This window comes from Phyllostomus discolor, chromosome 1 (genome assembly GCF_004126475.2).
Source record: "Phyllostomus discolor isolate MPI-MPIP mPhyDis1 chromosome 1, mPhyDis1.pri.v3, whole genome shotgun sequence".
In the NCBI taxonomy this organism is placed as follows: Eukaryota; Metazoa; Chordata; class Mammalia; order Chiroptera; family Phyllostomidae; genus Phyllostomus; species Phyllostomus discolor.
Genome location: NC_040903.2, coordinates 196,824,448 through 196,845,702, shown reverse-complemented (window position 1 = coordinate 196,845,702; position 21,255 = coordinate 196,824,448). Strand labels below are relative to the sequence as shown.

Genomic DNA, 21,255 nt, shown 5'->3' with positions numbered 1-21,255 from the left:
ACACTCCCTAAGTCAGGCCAGACCGCCTGCTGCATAAGGTAAGAGCTGCTTCTGGAACTTCTGGGCCTCATCTCCACAACACAGGGCACGTGGCCCTTGGCAAGGCTGAGTTCTGGACACCGTGGACCCAGGCCTCATGCAACATCCAATCCGTCTCCTGACAACACAGGGACACCGTGGGTTTACTAGGGACACGGAAGCTCCTTGCACCAGGTCCTGGACTGAGAGAAAATCCCAACTTCCTTTCATCGAACCCTGCCTACTAATCAGTCCTACCCCCAGGGGCCACTGCACTCCCGTGACAGGCCTCCACCCAGAGACGGCAGCACTGGCAGCGGGACCGGAGGGGGGGCTGTGTGGAAAGAGCAGGCTGTATGTAGCCTGGAGACCATCACACCCGTCCTCTGGAGGCGGTCCAGGTCAGCTCCCACCTGTCTGTTCTCCCTCCCAGCCACTCCTTCCCCAAGGCAGCCCACCTTCTGGTGCTTACTGACCTGGAGCATCTCGGTACACCTGTGACAATCTAGTCCCAATGTGAAATTTTAAGAGTCGTCCCACCTCTCCCCAATCCATCCCAGAAACAATGCAAGCCCCACAAAGACGTGTCGAAGGGGCTTTACAGAGGTGGAAACCAGTCTGGCCTCCAAGCTGGCTTGCCAGGCTCCAGGGATTCACTGGGAGGTGGGTGTCCTGAGCCAGGATACCCACCTGCCTAACAGACAGCCACAGTTCCATTTTCCGTCAGATCAGCACAGCGCTACCGTATTTCCAAAGTCGGGGACGTGGCAGAGCAACCAGAGGCACGTTATGCGGCTTTGAACGCAGCCAGTGCTGGAGACTCACACAGCCCCGGTAGGAACACAGAAGCGGCAGGAACACTGTTTGCGAACATTTGCCCTTTAATTTGCATTTAAAATCGGTTTCTTTAAATATTTCAGTTACAAGTTCTCAATAGTGAAGACATAGTAGATGCTGCAGGCACTCAGTACTGGCTCCCATCCCTTCCCTCCACCCCATCCCCCAGGCTCACTCCTTCCTCAAGGTACACATGGGCACTCGGCATTAAAACGGCTCCTGGTGTCAAGTGTCAGTAGCCTCAGGCCTGAATGCAGTTGGACTCAAAGCAATGAAGCCCGGTAGCTTTCCACAAGACAGGTGCATTTAACCACGTTCCAAGAATCCCAGTGACTGTCCAGACCCATAGGGCAGCACCTCGGAGGTGCCCGGGCTGGTTTCCACCACGGTCTGTCCTCCCCCAGACCTGCGTTCTGCAGAGGAAGAGCTAAGGCCCCTTCCTAAGGGACAGGATACAGGAAGAAGCAGAAGGGCCCCTTCGGTCCACGTGCTTACACCGACAGGAGTGGAAGGCTCAAGTCGATCTGAGCCAGTGCACGGGCAGCCTCCCTCACCGTCTCCACCAGGCTCCGGCCCACCCTCCGCCGCCGTGATGTGCTGGAGTCAGCTCTAAATGAGAACAATGCGCTAGAATGGTTCCTAGCAACCTGGAGAGGTTGACACAGCCACAGCCGTGCGTGACTGGACCAGAACGGGTCTTCCTGGTGTGAGGCTATGACAGTCTGTGAGGGCAGGCCTGGGGTCTGTTCCCTCGTTTACAACTTCTGACCTCAGGGGGAATCTGCCCTCTCCCCCTCAACACTGCCAACACCCTAGACCCCTGGCCTGTGCTTCCTGGAAGAGGTAGAAGAGGCATCTTGAAGTCAATGACAGCTGAGAATGAAGGTGCATTTAAGAAGCAAAGCAGCACCTCTTGGCCGGTGGTCAGTAACCTCCACACAGGTGGAATCAGGTGAGAATGTGCCAGCCAGGGCAGAGGCTGCTCTGAGCCTGGGAGGCACGGCACTCTCCTAGGCAGCTCTGGGAGAATACTCTTTCAAATGACTGAAACTCAATCACGTGGTCCCCAGTGGTTTCCCTATGGTATATATACTGGCACAGGGGAGAAGCAAAAGTACCTCTGCAGAGGGCTAATGGAAGAGAGGCAGGCATATCAACGAGCATCCGTTAAGGCTCTCTCCCTCCCTCAAGCCTAAGGAAATAAGATATTCGAGTGTTGCGAGGGGGGAGCAGGGAGGGAGAGAGCCCGGTAGGAACACCAAGAAAGGACCTGTGGCTGCTGGTTACAGAGTGCCCCGGCTCTCTGGCTGGAGGCCCGCAGCATGTGCCTGTCTGTCACCAGGCTCCCCGGGACCCACGCGGGGGCAGGGAGCAGACGGGTTTCGGTTTTCAGTTCCTGCGTGGTCAATGCATCGGGTGCGGGACTTCCTCCTAAAGGTCCAGTAGGAGGACTCTGGGGTCCTCCACCGCTGCCTTGATCTTCCGAAGGAAAGTCACGGCCTCTCTGCCGTCAATTAGCCGGTGATCGTAGGTCAATGCCACGAACATCATGGGCCGCACCTCCACCTGCAGAGATGAGAGGTTCACGGATGTGTCTGCAGCAGAGCAGGAGAGCCCACTGAAGCGGGGAGCCGAAAAGAGCACAGCCCGTAAGGAAGCTCCCAGTTCCTTCTCTAGAGACGCTGCTTCTGCATACTCGCGGTATTTTTCAAGACCCAGCCCCCCCACCTCCTCCACCCAGAAACAAGCACAGCCCAGCACACAGCAGTCTCCGCACAACTGCCTGTTGACACCCCCTCTGCCCTTTGCTCGTCTGTTTTCTACAGGAAAAGGTTCCCCTTCAGCCCTGGCTGCCATAGTTACTTCTTTAAGGTTATAACTTAAAAATTATCTTTAAACCTAGGGTCTGCAAATTCTCTGAAATTGCACGCCAAGTTGTGTGTGAGCATTTTGCAAATTCTCTGAAATTGCATGCCAAGTTGTGTGTGGGGCTGTGTGTCAGCGGACATCGATGATTTTCAGATCCACAAAGGAGTCAGTGACCCAGAAAGTTCCAGACACAGCCCCAGAAAATGTTTTCCTCCTGCCACGTCTGCAGGGCTGGCTCCACGCCCGCGGGCGTCGTCCTTCTCTGGACTCCCCGAGAACCTCTGAGCCTCACCCCACACTCGGAAGCTCACGGCCTGCTCTGCCCGGTTGTCCTGTCTCCCAGGGGAAAGGACCGGGCCGCCAGCTGCTCCCTGAAGCACCTGGAGAACGAAGCCTGAGGACTGTCCTGGGCGAAGGGGCGAGCCTTCTTAGCTCAGCCGTCCTCACACTTTAACGTGCCCCAGAATCACCTGCAGTTCCTGCTTCAGCAGGTCCGTACGAATTTGCATTTCTAGTAAGTTCCCAGATGATGCTGATCCACACACCACAATCTGCGACTCAGCACCTTCGCTACTAATTAGAACTAAGAGATGAAACTTATGCCTGAAACCACACTGACTCTCTCACACTTAGCGTTGAGTCGGGGTTCCTTCTCATCGCTGAGCTGCTAGGACACCAACAGTGATGTGCTCACCTTGCCTCCCACGGCCACGGGCCTGTCGAAGATCGCGTGCATGCCCAGGATGGCAGACTGCGGGGGGTTGATGATGGGCGTGCCAAACAGGGAGCCGAAAACGCCTCCATTGCTAATGGTGAAAGTACCGCCGTCCATATCCTCAATGGCAAGTTCATTCTTTCGGGCCTAAAAACAGATTTCATGATTGGAACGTAAGGTCATCTGTGCTTTCTTCACCCAAAGGAGGTCCAGAAGGCTCGTGTATGACAACAGTCCAAGTCCAGCTCCCGCGGAGCGTCTCTCAGCCGCGATGCCCGGACCCGGCGCCCCACCAGAGGCCCGGCACGCCGCCCTCAGGCCCTGTGCTTTTCCAGCAGGCCTCCCTGGCAAGGTCTTCGGTCCCACGAGCACACTAAGCTCTGCCAGACACGTGCGCTTGGGGTGAGAGGCTCTGCACTCCTCACAGAGCACACCGGGGCCCCGGCTCCCCGAGCACCGCTCACTGGGGAGCCCCACCCCGCCCGCCCCTGACTGCCCGCCCCTGCCCACCCGGCAGCTGGGGCACAGGCCGAGCTCTACTTCACCTTCTCCCCCAGCTCGCTGATGGTCCGCTCAATGTCTGCGTAATTCATAGTTTCCACATTCCTGATGACGGGGACCACCAGACCCTGATGAGAGGAAAAAACTGTTTTCAGTAGCAAATCAAGAGTGCCCTTCACAGTTACAACTCCTTTGATTAAGTCAACGGTCTCCCCTCCCCAGAATATCTTAATTACTCAATGTAATACTTAATGTACTTACTCAAGAGTCAAAAATACTTAGGCCTGACACTAAAAGTGTGCGGTATGGTCAAAAATAGATTACTCTTTTACTAACTCCTTTCTAAAATGACATAGTTACAGACATAACCTGTGCCCAGGTGCCTGCCTCTTCACACAAAGAGGGTGAGAATCTAAGACCAGAGCGCCCCCCACCCCGTCCTCCTGCCCCAACACACCCGTGGCGTGGCCACCGCGACGCTGATGTCAATGTAGTCTCTATACACCACCTCTTTGGTTGCATCGTCAATCACTGCGAGAGAAAAGACACGTGTCACGTACAATGCCCGAGGCCTCGGCTGACGAGGTAATATTCGAACTGACAGAGTAAAACCCACAGTGCTCGGCACACTGTGGTCCGACCAGTCGGCATGAAATGCACCGCTTTCCAAGCGCCAAACCCCTCTCACCTGCGTGCCAACCAACCGTAACACATCTCCCAGGTGCCCTGAACCATGGGCCTGAATGGAGGAGCCCCGCTGTCGCTGCAGCCCTCAGAAGGGCTCCGTGCCCTGGCTCACGCACGCCAGGCTCACTTTAAGTTCTTGTTAACAAGCCCTCCCTTAGTTGAGAACAGCTGGGTTTAAAAAGTGCTCTCCAAAGGGCAAGTCTGAAGTGGGGGTGGGGAGGCGCTGCCCATGTAGCTGCCCACTCTCAACAGAGGGGACGAGGCATGGGGGAAAGCTCTTTTTAGGAGGTTCAGGAGAATGCAGGGTGGTCTGGTTCTAAAACTGCAGCTGGAGAGAGCACCTGAAACTTTCGGTCTAGTGCTCATGAAAAATACAGACTTGGGAATCTTTCCCACAGAAAGTGTGTGTTGTACCGTTAGATCAAGACCCCCAGGAGAAGCAGGTAAAGTGACAAAGAGGCCAAAAGAACTCAGAAATGGCCACGTGTACGGTCAGGCAGAAAGAACAGAGCCAATCAGGAAGCATGGGAGGAACAAAGAGGTACAAATACGAGCAAAACAAAGACAGCCCTTCTATCTCCCTAGAGCACACCAGTTGATGGAAGGGACTAGTGCTTCTGGTTCTAGATCTTTAGGGACCCTGGCACTGCTGAGGGTTGCAAAAGTGTCAGTGTCCCTTCTTCAGTCTTCCAGGGAACAGAGAAGTGTCTCAGTAGGAAAGGGAACTGCTTGTTAGGTCAACATTTCAATGACGTGGGTGAGAACAACAGAAGGAAAATGAACACTAAGTTCACAAAAGAAGAGCCAAGGCCAAGGCCCCCCAGGGAGGCCCATTGACCAGAAATCAAAGGTCACCCTGGAGTCTATGCCAAGTGTGGAAGTCAGGCCCCAGGACAGCAGAGCCCTTGGGAAGGTGAGTGCCACACAGAACGTGAGCGCGAACCCTGCCAGGAGAGGCCTGGAGAACTTCCAAACTATGCAGCGGGAAGAGAAATCCTTCTGTCCATGAAGCGGAGATGAAGTCATTATGGTGCTATTTCAGGAAGGCGGAATGAGGAACCCCTGGGAAGACACTCGTGTTTTCACAGGTATGAAATCCAAGGCCTTGGTCTGCTGACCCCCGTCCTGATGTTTGTGTGGGAGTAGGCCTGGGCTCACGCGCATACCGCCCAGGGCCCTGCGCCGCGGGCTGCCACGGACTCACCTGCGTTTACAACGGGCTGCTCCTGCAAGGCGAAGGCTGAGGCCTTCACGAATGCCGACATGAAGCCCAGTTTGAGGTTATGTTTCTTCAGAAAAGCGTCTTTGTGCCTGGCCCTCATTTCCTGGATGTTACTGCAAAAACACATTACAAAACAAACTGACTACAAACGAAGCCTTGACTTTGACTTTCATACTGGTTTCTAACTCCATGTACACAACTGGGTCAGCTTTTTCCCTTACTCTGTGCCGTCAAGTTCAAGTTTTGAAATAGTCCACTAGAGGTCAAACAGTAACCTTCCTTGCTCCTTTACGAAATAAACCTGGACACAGAGGAATCAAGTCCGATCTATCTTTAAGGTGGGCTGAGCCCCATACAGGCTCCCCATATTCCAGAAGTCACGGGTTCAGGGGCAGATAATATGAGTAAGAGACCACAACAGCACACAACATCCTCGCCCTGGAAGAGAAAGTGATTTTCAGCTACACTAAAATCATGAGCTGTCTACCCTAAAAAAATATTTTTTTTTAAGTATAAAGTCCACAAAAATAGGCAATATTCTTTTTATTCCTTATTAGAATTTTCAAAAAACAACCGAACTTGATTACAATGTCCTTGTGACACGCTTCCTATCCCCATCCCCTAATTATGAAAACAAGCCCCGCCCCCAAACACTCCACAGGTGCCCGGCTCCACGAGAGCCGGGCAGCCGTGCGCGGAAGGGGCGGCCCAGCGTTCCCTTAGGCTGCCCCGGGGGAGCCGGCAGAGGCATTCTTCACCTCCCCGGGGTTGGCAGCTCCGTCCAGCTGTCCCCTCCTCACACAGGGGCCCCACTGCCCGTGGGGGTCAGTGCCGGGCACCAGGATTCACACGTGCACAATCCAGACACAGCTCTCGCGCCTAAGATCAGCGGACTGGCGGTGTCCCCGGGGGTTCAGACGGGCGGCCGTGGGTGGGCCGAAGCTTCCCAGCACGAGCAGCAGTGGCTCCCGAGGGGCCCCTGCGGCGGGAAGCACCTCGTCCCTTCAGGACCGGTTTCCCCACAGACCCCCACGCACGTGCGGCTGCGGAGTTAGTGGGAAATGGCTTTCCCACCGTTTTCGGAAGAAACCTCAGTATTTATCGGAATACAGTTCTGTGATGGAAATCGAATTTAACTTTATCTCAGGCCCAAATGCTCAGTTCTCCCTTTCTCCTCATAACGACCTAATTTGACATTAGCATCAAAGATAAGATGATACAACTTTACCCCCCCCCTTCAAACCTTTTGTTTCTTAAAAAGGAAGTTGTCCTAGGGGGGCTGATTGAGTTTAAATGTTTGTTTTCCTGAGTCTAACCTTATTTAGGGCTAGGGTTACCACCCTAAAGACATTACTGGTTCCCAAGACACAAGATCTGCACAAGAGGGAAAGAGAAGTGATAAACATCTCTGCTCTCGAAGCTACCCCGATGCTGCCGTCTGGTCATTAAGCAGTTTCTATTTCAGAGCCTGGTCCTCGGAGGCAGAGGCTGGGCCAGCAGGGAGAGGAGAAGGATTCTCAGACAGGCCCCTGTGGGTTAGCTGATCGGCACAAGACGCACGGGGCGTCGATCCAAACCCGATTACTGACTGCAGTGGGCCCCCGGGCCGCCATCAGGCGACACCTCGATTAGCTGCTAAAAGGAGGCCCAACTATTACTCCTACCTTCCAATCAAAGCTGTTAAGCCAAATGCATCTTTTTCAAGGCCACAAATATTTACATGTTTTGTCTTAAGATATTGGGTAGAATTTCAAAGTCCAATTCAATTTGTGCACAATTTGGCCCTAATGCATTGAAACCTAAGCTGCAGACTTCGTGATCCATCAGTCAGGGTTCTTCCCCACATCCTACAGACAGGAGAGAAGCCTCCGGCTTGAACACCCCGTCTTTTCAGGGAGCTTCACAACAAAACGGACAACATCCAGTGAAACAGGCCACGGAGCCCTCCGCCGTCGCGCCCTGTCAAAAGCTGCTCCCTTCTTACCCTTTTCAGACCCCTTCCAAAAGAAAACTGACTTCCCTAGTGAAAAGTAGATTGGCAGACTAAACTCTTTAGGACCGAAGAAACCAAGAAATGACCTAAAAACTTGATGACTGACCCCTGAATCAAATACACACGCTTATCCCTGTTATCCCAGCCCTTCCTACACATAATCCTCACAGCTGCCTCTCGGATGGCCCTGTACTTGTCTGCCTGTGTCCAGCCCACGTGCTAACGTCGCCCCACAGAGCCACCTGTGTCACAACGCGTGGTTCTCTTTCCTCCAGGAAGCCTGTCCTGACCCTCCTCCCTCCCTCACCCCCAGCCTCAAAAACAAACGACATCCTTCTCTGTTCCACTTCACACTCCTGATACCTTTCTGATACCATTTTTCTAGATTTTACTTGTGCTAATCCACACTAGACAGTAAGCTCTAGAAGGGTAGGGGATCTTTTCACTCATCTCTGTATCCTCCTCAAATACATTTAATATCTTGTACATAGTAAATGCTCCAAAACCTTTAAATTTAACTACCTTCTCTTCCCTAGAGTGCTGGTGACTGTAAACATCAAAATCCTGAAGAAAACAGACGAGTCAACAGTGAGCTTACTGCAGAAATGAGCGTACAGGAAGTCCTCAATGTTGTTCGTAAGTTTTACAACTTTAAGAGAAACAACATATAGTGAAACCAATTTACCATAAATAAGAGTTAAGTTCCTCTGGCATCTCACTAATGTTGTAACAAAACCATGTTGAATGAAACGATTTGAGGACCCACTGTACTGAATTAGTCCTGTTAGTTCATTTCCTGAGGTTTCCTTTAAAAATATAACTCGTGCCCTGGCTGGTGTGGCTCAGTGGACTGAGCACTGGCCTGCAAACCAAAGGGTCGCTGGTTCGATTCCCTGTCAGGGCACGTGCCTGGGTTGCGGGCCAGGTCCCCAGTAGTGGGTGCACACGAGGCAACCACACATTGATATTTCTCTCCCCTTCTTTCTCCCTCCCTCCCCATCTCTCTAAAAGTAAATAAATAAAATCTTTAAAAAACAACTTGCTCTCCATTTCATTACCAAAGCTGGGGAAGATGAAAGGTAACACAAGCGTACTCTGAGTCTCGCGGGAACATGCTGGGGCACAGTCACCTCGAGGAAGAAGCAGGGCGGGGCGCCCTGGCTCTGGGCGCTGTCCAGCAGGTCTCCATCCCGATGGGTAAACACGAGCCTTGCTGGTGTGGTGGCCCTATCTCTATTTGGCAACTTAGCACTAGCCATCAGGGTTGAAAACTATTACCACTCATTTATCAGAAATCAGAAGATTCAGGTGTGAAAGTCTAAAAAGCTGAGCTTAAGACACAGAGGAGACAGGTGTATAGTATTAACAGTCTGTGAGAGAATAAACCAGCCGGTCACTCTGTTTAAGTCACCAAGCAATACAAAGCAGTAAGTACCTCTTCCCTGTTAAGTCAGTTTTGGAATTAGCACTAGGTGGGGAATGGGCAAGTTCAAACGTATTCTCCAGAAAATGGGTATGGCCCTGGCCGGTGTGGCTCAACTGGTCGGAATGTTGTCCTGTAAACGGAAAGGTCCCAGGTTTGATTCCCAGCCAGGGCGCATACACAAGACAACCAATCAATGTTTCTCTCTCTCGATGTTTCTTTCCCTCCCTCTACCCTCTAAAATTAATAAGCATGCCCTCGGGTGACAAGGAGGGAGGGGCTAAGAGGACTAGAGCCCTCACCTCATGTCAATCTCATTGAAAGTCGTCAGCATCGCACATGTATTCTGGGCTTCCTTCAGACGCTGGGCAATGCGTTGCCGCATCCTGTTCATTTTCTCCTGAAAGTCAGAGGAGGACAAGTATGGACAACCTGGGTCTCTTTGGCTCAGGCACTCCCCACTGAGCCCGAGGGAGCACCCGCCTGGCAGGAGTGGATGGTCAGGGTCATTACCATCCTGGCACAACAGGAGCCCCAGGCTTCCTCTGTCCTGCGCCCTTGCTCCAGATGTGCCTAAAGTCTGACCGAGAATGGAAGCCCAGGAAATGGTCTGATTTAAAACCGAACCAATTTACGAAAAGGAAGAGTGTGGTGTAGAGCTAGTCAACCCAGGGACCACTACAGAAAGTGCAATGTCTAGTGTTAAAAGACTTGCATGAGACTAGCTACTTGTGGAACGGAAAATCACAAGCAATAAACCTTTGAGGCCATAGTCTTCTCTGGCAGAGAAACCCACACTCTTGACCATACTTCCTTGAGGTTTTATGTCTGCCCCTGACAGCCACTGCTGCCGTGTAGCCCTCAGCGAGGTGTCCCGGAAGTACAGGAATGGAGCCCACTAAGCCACCACTCTGAAGTGTGTTAGTGCGTCCCCTCCCTGCCACGATCCTAGGCCACCATCCCTACAAGGATTTTGCTGCCCCAGGACATCTCGGTGGTAGCACGACATACTGGGAAAAACCACTGGACGAGTGTTCACTGAGGTCCTTGTCGTGTCATCTGACAGTTCACAGCTGTGAACAAGTCACTCCCCAGACCCAGTTTCCTTGTCAAGGTCAAGAGAACAAGCAGCCAGCCAGCCATTCAAAGGTAGGCACTACCACACCCACACTCTACTGATCTCAGCACTGTGCCCCCGCCTCTTTCCTGGAAGTGGTCCTCCCAGGCTTACCCGGTGCTCTGAACGCAGACCTTTACCAGCTCCTGGCTCAGCTGCTGGACGAGCAGCAGTGGGTTTTACTGCAGACACTGAAAATGAAGACAAATGAAGAGGGGGGTGGGTATGGCTGCATCAGGAAAAGAGAGCCCTGTACCGAGTGCATGCAGTGCTTTCACACCGTACTGCCGCTTAATCCTCAAGACATTCTGAGGTCTACCAGTACCGTTCCCACTTAACACATGCACAACCCGCTCAGAGCAGTTGAGTAACTAGACCACAGTCACAGAGCTGTAGACAGACAGCTGGGACGCAACCCAGGTGTTCTGACACCGAGTCTGCAGTTCTGTCTACAGAGCAGCCAACGGAGCCTGCTCAGAGCCGTGATTCGTCCCAGGCCTCGCCCTGTGAGGAAACACGACATTCGCTGAGACTGTTCTCCCACACAGAGTCACGCCGGAGGTGGAGGCTCACCCGGTTTGCTGGCAGGAGGCTGTGAGGGCGAGGGCACCGGCGGCATCTGAGTGGGGATGGGTGCCGCAGAGGGAGGAGGAACTGCTGCTGCTACAGGTTCTGCTTTTGGGGCTGCAGCAGGAGGGGCTTCAGCTGGCGTGGCCTTAGCAGGAGCAGCTGAAAAACAAGGAAAAGCAGTTGCTGTTGGCACTGTCTGGAGTGGAAAAATCAGGTACTAAGCAGAATTTCGCAGCAGCAGCAGCTAGCTCTACCTCCAACCAATTAACAAAGCTCCCTGGGTATCTGCCGTACAGGCAAGGCACTAGGACACGCAGCAATTTAAGGCACCGTCCGTCCTTCTGTTCCCCGGGGCTCCTGGGTGTCCTGCGTCAGGGTAACTAAATTCAGCTGCCTTCCTAACGTCACAAACACCTAACTGATCACCAGATTCAGCAAGTATTTTCAAAGCAAACCCAGGCAATCTAAGATGTTCCAAATTCCTACACAGAAATAACATTTCTAGTTAAGGTAACACTGATAGCCTCATCTTCTATTTTAACATCACATGTGCAAGAATATTCTTAACTATTAAGAAACAAAGGTTCAGGGGTGTCCAACCTTTTGGAGTCTCTGGGCCACATTGGAAGCAGAGGAGTTATCTTGGGCCACACATTAAATACACTGTGATACATAATCACAAAACATCTCATGTTTTAGGCAAATTCACAATTTTGTGTTGCACGGAGGTCACAGCCATCCTGAGCCACATGTGAGCCACAGTTGGACACCCCTGGGAAATAATCAAGGGCTCATTTAGACCTAAAGAGTTCAGAGCATTTCATCCAGGAAGGATGACTCTCCTAAACCAACAAGGTGGTCAAGTAATAAACTCACAAGGTCAAACTAGTTTATTTTGACTTTTTCCATCTGGACATTATTATGCCTGGTCTTATATTTCAGTTAGAACTTTTTCAAAGGAATAAACAATCAGAAAATGAAATTCTTCAACTGAAGAATCAACCTTCTTCCCTAGCCTTCTACTGCAGATTCTTTCCATTCTGGGTTTCTGCGTGGCCCGGACCAATCTCAATGATGCAGTCTACCATCTCTCTGCTATATATTTTAACAAAGAAAAAGAAACAAACTTCAGTCGTAACAGCCTTTAACTGAGAATCAGAAAGTTTATTTTCTTTTCTAGTCTCTAATGCTGACTATAAGGTCCAGTACAAATGCATTTCCCTCTCATTTCTTCCCCAGAGAAACAGCAACCCTCCCTAGAAATGTAATGAGAACAGATACAAAAACACTACACTAAGTTCTCCATAGCAGAGACCATGAAACACTGCTTCTTCGCACTTTAGAACAGTGGCCCTCAGCACTGGCTATGGATCAGAACCCCCTGGGGAGCATCAAAGCACATGCCCACGCGTGCGTGCACAGAGCTGTAGCAGGTAACATTTTCTAACCCCAGATTTAATGTCTCAGACTCCCTGGACCATGGAGTCTAAGCATTTGTATTATTTTTAAAGTCCCCATGTGATTCTGATGCCAAGGTTGAGGAGGAAAAAAATAAATCACTGTCTCTAGAATCTTCATTTTTTGTTGTTGCTTTGATTATATTCCTCTCATTTATTTTACTTTTTCCCGGTCAATCTTTTTTTTTAACTTTTGAATTTTATTGTTGTTCAAGCAGTTTTCTGCCTCCCCCCACCCCTCCCCCCCGTTTCCACCCCTTTGTTTTCGTCCACCTGTCCTTTACAGTGGTTCAGAATCTTGATTTCTATCATACCTTCAAGAAAAGGTCTAGCGTAAGAAATACACATGGAAAGAACAGTGTTATGAGGTTTAATACCTTTTTCTTCTATAACTTGACATTTAAGTTCACATTATGTAAGTACTGCCCCTCTTATTCCCTCAACTAAGAGCAGCTGGGATGCCAAACTGTCTTCGAGGTATCAAGGATTTAATTCGTACATTATGCTCAGCCCCAATCCCAAAGGGCAACACCAAAGCCCCGCCGACCCGGAAAAGTTCTTTACCGCCGGTTTTCCTGAGCGTAAAAAGGGGAGTGCCTCCTTCTACCTTCCCTCCATCGGGCACCAACAGGGCTTCGATAACGCCGTTTGCTGGTGATGGAACCTGCACGGACGTCTGGAAGAGAAAGACAGATGGACATAGTCTCAAATGAGAGTCACGAGAGCTGCAACACAGATGCACGAGACCGTGCACATAGAAGTGCGAAGGCCACGCTTTCAGAATCAGAGTGTGACAAGTCAATGCTCTTGTGAAGCTTCACCCTCCCTGTCCTCTCAGAAGCGTCAGAGCAGCGGTCCGTCCAGGAGTTTCCAGGTGGCACCTGGAAAACAGCTGGCAGCAAGCTGCGCGCGGACATGTGCACACAGAGCTACAGAGCTACAGAACTACCGCTGACGCATCTCGTGCTCACACCCAGAAAGGCGATTTTCAATGGGTGTGCTGCAGGGGTTTTTAAAGCACCAGTCAGGGGCACTGACCTCTTTTCCCTCAGACTGCCAAATAAAACACTGCCAACAGCCAACACAGCAATAGCCATCCAGTGCAAATGAATCAAAATTATACCTATTCTGTCAGATCAGCCAAAAATATACTTTTTGTTGTGTTGCAGAATTTCAGTAATTAGTTTATGTATGCTATGAGATGAAAAGTTTGAAAATCACTGACCTAGAACAATCTAAAATTAACTTTTAAAGCTTTTAAAAATTTTCATGAGCTATTCCAACATTATTACAACTGTGTTTGAAGCCAGTCAAAAGTTATCTTTGAACAGTTAGGTCCCTGTGTGTTTCATTCGGTTGAGAAACCAAGGGGAGACCACAGAACATTGGCGCTGATACAGGACAAGCCTACCTTGTCAGTCTCAATCTCACAAACCACTTCATCTTCTGCAACCGTGTCTCCAACAGCTGAAAAGATAGTCAAAGGCTACCTGTCAGGGGGCTCCAGCAGCCACGGCATCCCCTGTGGGAGGTGTGTGACCCCTTTCCTGCAGGCCAGGGGAAAGCGCGCTGCGTGTAAGGAAGAGGGTGGAGCCACAGGTCCCACTAATCACCGTGGGGGTGGGGAGCGTGGGGGTGGGGAGCGGCGGTAAGAGGGGACTTTTCGAAAGCACTTAAACTGAAGAAGTGAGAGGGCCCAACTCTCACCTTTCTCCCACCTGACATCCCCTTCTGTGACAGATTCTGCAAACGCTGGGGTTTTGACTGTAATCACATCATCCTCTAGGAAAAGAGCAAAAAAGAAGAATCACATGTAATCCATATTCTTTTCCTTAAGATTTTTTTCTTTAATTAAACTCAGACAATTGTGGCTCTTCCCATTAAAACTCCACTCCCAAGAAGGCAGAGCTGAAGGCAGGTACTTACTGCACACAGCTGTAGTTCTGAAGAAGCGAATGCTGAAGACACTACTATTGTTAATGCTACAAAAGAAACATAAAAGTAAACTCCTTTAGCAAGTGAACCACTCACATTTGAGGTACCATGGATGATTTCCCTTTAAATCAGTAATTCTTGACCAGGGCTCCCCGTCAGTGTCCCTGGGGGAACTTCACCAGGCCCCATCCCGGAGAGGCCGCCCTGGCAGGTCCGGAGAAGAGCCGGGGTGACCTGAGTGTTCTCAGTAGGGGGCTCACTGTCTGAGTCCAGGACCCCACTGGGCAGTGAAATGCCAGCTCTCACAAAAAAGACTCACATTTTGAAGAAAAAGATAAGCATCTTGGTCCTTTGCACACTCACCAAAAGGACTTAACTTTCTGATTAGGTTTTTCTTAACTAAATCCAAGTAAGAGAAATTTCGTGCTTTTGTGCCACAAACAATGGAATTTCTGTCCATAGAACTGCTGATTTAGCTTAAATAAAGCAGTAAGATGAGGCAATTAGCTTGAAAAACAGGTACTGTTATGCAAAAAACCTTCATGTGGCACATCCTAGTGCATTCTGGACTCATTGAAGAGGAACTTCAAAAGACCAAGGTACTTTTTGATGTGGCACTAACTTTACATGATGTAAACCAGAGAATGAGAATACTGTCTATGCAGGAAAGTGTTAACAGTGGCTTCCTCTGGGGAGACTGAGGGGGCTCTCACGATCTACATTTCAGGGCTACGTGAATACTCTATACCAAGAACCTTTATAGTAGGAGGGTAAAACGAGATTTAAGTTGCCTTTGGGTATTTTTACCTTTATAACGTCAAAATAACTGAAAGCTCTATGAGAAATCAAGGAAAAATGTATGTTATAAAGCAACACAGAACACAAAGTGTCCCGTGTAGCGTCTGTAACCACAGGCAGCCCACGGGCTGGAACGTGCACTAGTGCAGACCGCTCTGCGAGGGCAGCGGGGCCAGGGCGCTGGCGGTCTCTGGGAAGGGGAACGTGGTAGTACCAGGGACACGGGCTTCTCGGGGACACTTTGTGCTTTGGGGTCACACAAATGTATAACCTACTAAACAAAAACAAAGCTAAGCCCTGGCTGGCATAGCTCAGTGGATTGAGCACGGGCTGGGAACCAAAGTGTCCCAGGTTCGATTCCCAGCCAGGGTACATGCCTGGGTTGCAGGCCATAACCCCCAGCAACCGCACACTGATGTTTCCCTCTCTCTCTCCCCCCCCACCCTCTCTCTCTCTCTCTCTCTCTCTCTCTCCCTCCCTTCCCTCTCTAAAATAAATAAATAAAATATATTTTTAAAAAAAGCTAAAAAAGTTTTACAATAAAAGATGTTTAAAATAAAGCGGGTATCTTATTCACAGAAAAAATACGCAACTCAAAAAGTTATTAGATTAGGGTGATAGCCTAATCTAATGTGTAATCACACTCAAAGTTAGGATTTTAAAAAGTAATTTACTTTCAAATAGTTCTTTGTTCTATTTATTGCATGGAGATTTGTTGTTGTTCCAATTTTCATTCAAACTGCAGATGAGTAGCGCATTTTGAATTTCTCTAAATAATTTTTTCAATTATAAAAGTATTAGATGTTCACTGCAGAATATTTGGAAATAGCAAAAAGAACGTTTATCATGGGATTGTACCAGATGGTAGGAACGGGAACCATTCTAGAACCCGCTTCTCCTCACTTATCCTAGTGGGAACACGCTAACATGACATGATCTAAACAGCCCTGCTGTCCGGCCACTCGGAGAGGAATCTGGGTAGACCAGGACTTCAGTGCAGATTCCTAGAAATGGAATTGCTAGATCAAAAAGTATACACAGTTCAAAGACTTATGAATGCCAAACTGTCCTATAAAAATAACAGGAATTCATACTTCTAGTACTGGGTGCATCATCTTTTCAAAAACAAATAACCCCACTGTGAAGCACAGTGAAGGAGCTAACCTGCAGACCCTTCATTTCGAAATCTTCATTTCGAAGATTTCCCTGCAGAGAAAATAGCTTGATAGCTGTTTACTAGATAACTGGAGAGCATCCTCTTGCTGCTGCACTGAAAATACTTAGAAGGCAAAGTAGCATTAAGCAACATTCACAAGCAGAAGTTAATCTGAAACACACATGGGTGATTTTTCTCCAACCTTTGTATTATGCAATAATAGTACTCCCTCCCAACTAGCCAAAGTCCCAGGACTCAATTGACTAGCCTGTTGCTTTTACTGTTTCAAAAATGAGTAACTGTGCTATTAAGAGGATGCTCTCAATCTCTACAATAAATGTATCCTCCAGCCCTTCAGCTGCTCTTGTATCCAACCAGAATACTGTTTAGGAGCACCCTTCTATACCTATTAACCATAAAAAAAGGGTTCCAACTTCACTTTCGTTATGACCTAAACACCTCAGGACAGGCACACTCCTGACCCAGCACTTGACATGGGGCTTAAGCTCAAGGTACATCCCATGTCATAAATTAACATCAAGGTTAGGCCTAAGGACTCAACGTGACCACCGAGGTTTCTAGCCCTGGAAGCCAGTGAAGAAAGCAAATGGTCAAACGTAGAACTGGTATCGGAAACACCCCATGGCCACATAACTGTGCTCCCCAGTGATACTTACACAATCTTCCTGCTGTCAGGGTACCCTGGTCCCTGACATAAGGAGACCCCTGCAAGAAACAAAACAACTCTTAACCAACAACTCTTATACAGGATACCAGCTGGGGAGGGAAAGAAGTCTGTTCACCCCCTAACTCTGAGACAGAGCAGGATCAAGTACAGGCAACAATACAATCTCTATCACAGAGTCCCACTTCTTCAACTTCTCCACCAAAGTAAGCATAATGGCAGACAGCAACATGTATGTGGGGGTGAAACTGGGTATGTGGTTGAGGAGAATTCTAAGGGCATAAACTGAAACAGTTTTATTTTATTTACCTTAACATTTATAAATTTTCATTATCCCAACAGGTTTTCCTAATAATATATCTCTACTCCCAAAGTCTTCGTATACACTGAAGCTTGAGAAGGATACATATCAGCCAACCCTATAACTACACACAGCCTGATCTGAGCAGCAGTGGGAATGCTTGGCCTGGGTTTGTTTCCCTGGTTACTTAAAATGCACTGGGCTGGAAGCCTCACTGCCTAAACCCTAGTAGCAAAGACTGGACTATTTTAGGCCTACACTCTCCAGCTTGACCTAAGACCGAGCAAAATCATCCCTCCTTTCAGTTTAGGTCTCCCTGAAGTCTTCTAGTCTGCTAACACTCAACAGGTAGGAGTCCCTTTCTGCTGCACCACCCCTATCACAGATGACTGCACTTCCCCAACTAATAACTAATTACAACAGTGGCCTCACTTGAGTATATTCTTTCATTTTTTCCCCCAATCTATATAACAACCTGTTCTGAACCAGTGGTTCAGGAGACACCGAGCGGGAGACAGCTCTTGTGCCCACCTCCCCACAAACATCCCCAGGGTTTTAGAGTCAAGTCACCTCTACGTCCGGCAGCCAATGACTCTACAGCACAAATCCCAAGTATAACAGCATGTCTCTGACCCAGAACAGCCAGCGGCCCATGCTGATTCTTAGAGCCCTGAGTCCAACTTAGGGTTCGTCCTACAAGTTTCATTTGCACTGTGTTTTAGGGTTGATAAAAAGTGTTCACATAATGACCGGATTTTGATTTTCATGTCTCACCACCCCCTGAAGTGGAACAACCATCTGCCTTTACTCCCGGTTTTATGTGTACGTGTGGCTTCCGCAGGCTAAGGTGCTAGCTCGAGGTGAAGCCCTGGGCCACACTGCAAACCCCAGCACAAGGCTGTTTCCAGCCAGACAGCTTCCTTACCATTTCCGTGACCAGTCAGGTCACTTCCAGCCTGAAAACCTGTGCACAAGAAATTCATTTGCCTGAAATATCGTTCTCTTGGATGGCTCCTATGTATTCTTCAAGGCTTGGCTTAAATGTTACTTCTTCACAGATGCCTTAGCTGACATTCCCACTGCATGTTCCACCTTCCCCAGCTGGGCTACATCATCCCACCCTATCATTACACCCTGCACTTCTCCTTCATAATAATCACAATGTAAGTACATCTCTACGTGTGGGTAAAAATACACCTGCTCTCTCTGCAGCTAGCATGTAAGACCCTTGAGGGCAGAGAGAGACCATCTGTATTTCTGTCACAGAGCACAGTGCCTGGCATGTAGTAAGAACTCAATAAATCATCTGCTGAGTACATGAGTCAGGCTGAGGAGTCAGGGAGACCTGGCTGGGTGACCTTGGTCAAGGCACTTAACCTCTCTGAGCCTTGGGTTCTGCATTTGTAAAACAGGATACTTCTAGTAGTGTTTCTTAATGATTAACTAAAAAACGCACAGAAAGCCCACAATAAGTTCAACTCATTCAACAAGTATTCCAAGCATATAAGAAATTATTGGGATAAAATCTAATATCCCATGGTCTCTATACCATCTTCTATTTCATGCCACTCTCTCCCTTAACTAAAATGCTCCAGCCAAATCACCTTTATTTTTTTTTTCCAGTTCCAAAGTACTGCTAAGTTCCTTCCTCAGGGACTTTGTACATGCCATTCCCTTTCCTCTTCCTGCTCTTCACTGCACAGCTTTACAACCATCTATTGCAGAGGAGTCTGCTGCCACCTTCGTCTGCTTTCTTCTCAGCATTTAACCAAAATCTGTGATGGTTCATTTGCTTAGCAATTTACACTTTGTCTTTTCCACTAGACTGTAAACTCCAAGAGGACAAGAATCTTCAATTGCTGTAGGAAGCCCTGACATGGATACAGCAGAAACTTTGTAACTATGTACTAAACGAGTAAATGACCGCTGTTATTACCACATTAACATCTTGTTTCATGTCTATGTGTCTGAGCACTGCGCGGAGAAACACCGGCAGCCCGATTCCTCACACACTCTGCCCAAGAGGAGAGCATTTTAGATGCCGGCGAAGGCAGAACTTACCAGGCAGGGAACGTCTCCCTAGAGGGCAGTTCCCCTGTTGAGAAAGAAGACATTATGGACGTCACCCAAGACGAAAGAAGGGAAGAAACAGCTTTTTCTCTTAAATACTCAAAGCTGTCCAAGTGCTGGTAGCAGGTGAAGCCCCTGAGTCCAAAAAGTAAAAGCAACGACCACAGCTCTCGGACTGAGCACACTAGGCCTGACAAGCATCTCAACTTCCTGGCGGGAGTGATACCCACTGATTCTAACAGAAGAGACGAGACGGGCCCCAGGATACCGTCGGGGCACTCACGGCGCCTCCTCCCAAACTCTGAGGCTCGCGCCGGGGCGGGCACGGCTCTAGGCGTCTCCTCAGCCCCGGCACGCAGGGTGGGGTAGGGCGGGGACGGTGCGCCGGTGGCCCCGGGAAGGCGAGGGGCCGCTGGGCTCCGCAACAAGGAGCCGAGGGCAACAGCAGCCCTAGGCCACCCAGCCCCGCGGCCTCTGCGTCCCGGTGCCCTTGGTGCCCGGCCTGGCCGGCGCACCGCACCTCTGCGCCCCAGCAGCCCGTTTGCCCACCGGCCGGTTTCTCGCCCGCCGCGGCCCCGGCCCGGCCGGACCGCACCTTCTGGAAGGCGGAGAGCGAGCGGCTGAATGCCCGAGACACGCAGCGAGACCGGGACAGCATCGCGGCAGCGGCGGCGGCGGGAGCGGAGGGCGGGCGGACACCGGATGTCGGGCCCCAGCAATAACCGGAAGTGGGGCGGGCCGCGGCACCGCCGCGCGGGGAGGGGCGTCCGGAACGAACCACTGCCGGGCTGGGGGAGCTCACCGGCCGCGAGGGGCTCCCCCTGCCTCGGCCCGGCTGTCCGTGCGAGGGAACCCACAGCTGTGGGGTGATTCGGAAGCCGGCTTCGCTGCCTGCCGGCCTGGACCGGCCTTCCCAAGGGTGCCTACGACTGTCCGGCGACCACGTTGTCTACAGGGTCCCGCACCCCACCCCCCGACATTTCCACGGAGCTTGGCTCCTTTCTCTCCTGGGAGCCGGGGGCACCACGCCATTCCTCTTCTGCACAACCGGGAAAGAGCAGCAGGCGGGCACGGACTTTGAACCTGGACCGTGGCGACTCGCCTGCCTGATTTTACGCTTGCTTGGCCTTGGGCAGGTGACACTTCGGCGACGACATCTGATCATCCCTTCCAACTCTCTCCAGCCAGGCTGATTGTTTCTCATTCATCCTGTGCATTTCGGGGGCTTGTTCACTTGTCACTCTACCCCTAGAATATATAAACTCCATGAGATGAGGGACCTTGGCTTGTTCCGTGCTGTGGCACCAGCACTGAGAACAGAGACTGGCATAGGTTAGGTGTGCAATAAATGTTCGTGGGCCTCCCAGCTTTGGGCAGACCGTTCTGCCCCTACCTTCATCGTAAAAGCACGTAGCACCCCCTTCTTTAGATTCCTAGCTCACCTTTCTAATAAAAAAGGTTTTCTATAAGCTTCTGGCTGAATTAAGAATGAATGAATGAGTGAGCCACTTGGTTCCTGCTCATATGGGTTTCTTCAGGCAGTCAGCGGACCTGGTCTCTGAAAGTACTTGCACTGGAATTCTGGAGGGCTGGGCGGAAGCCCTAACTGGAAGTAGAACATCTTTGCCCTGCTGCTGTCCCTGATCAAGTCCCTCAGCTTCCTTCTGCTGGATTATTTTTGAAGCTTCCAAATCTGTCCTGGGCCTCCACTCACTTTCTCTATCCTCCACACCTGTGTCAAAGTTCCTTCTGAAATGCACATCTAATCCTGTTATATCCCACTCAAGTTCTTTCTATTGCTTCTCCCTGTTAGTAGGATAAAGTCCAAACTCCACAGCTTGAGCAGGCACCCGGCCTCTGGCTACTTTGTGATCTTTCCCAGAGGTGCTGAGCGTTAGCCC

The 21,255-nt window shown here is 50.1% G+C and overlaps 1 protein-coding gene across 1 annotated transcript; it reads right to left on the bottom strand.

Annotated features, from left to right (window-relative positions):
- Positions 1–877: 877 nt before the first annotated feature.
- Positions 878–20,089, bottom strand: DLST (dihydrolipoamide S-succinyltransferase). The gene is made up of 15 exons (XM_028506918.2): positions 19,950–20,089; positions 19,346–19,379; positions 16,976–17,024; positions 14,336–14,391; positions 14,117–14,191; positions 13,821–13,876; positions 12,974–13,085; positions 10,956–11,111; positions 10,497–10,573; positions 9,568–9,665; positions 5,832–5,962; positions 4,398–4,471; positions 3,985–4,068; positions 3,419–3,586; positions 878–2,421 (listed from the first exon to the last, which is right to left on the bottom strand). Exons 1-15 carry the CDS (start codon positions 20,010–20,012, stop codon positions 2,287–2,289), a joined length of 1,368 nt encoding a protein of 455 aa, XP_028362719.1. The 5' UTR covers positions 20,013–20,089; the 3' UTR covers positions 878–2,286.
- Positions 20,090–21,255: the final 1,166 nt, after the last annotated feature.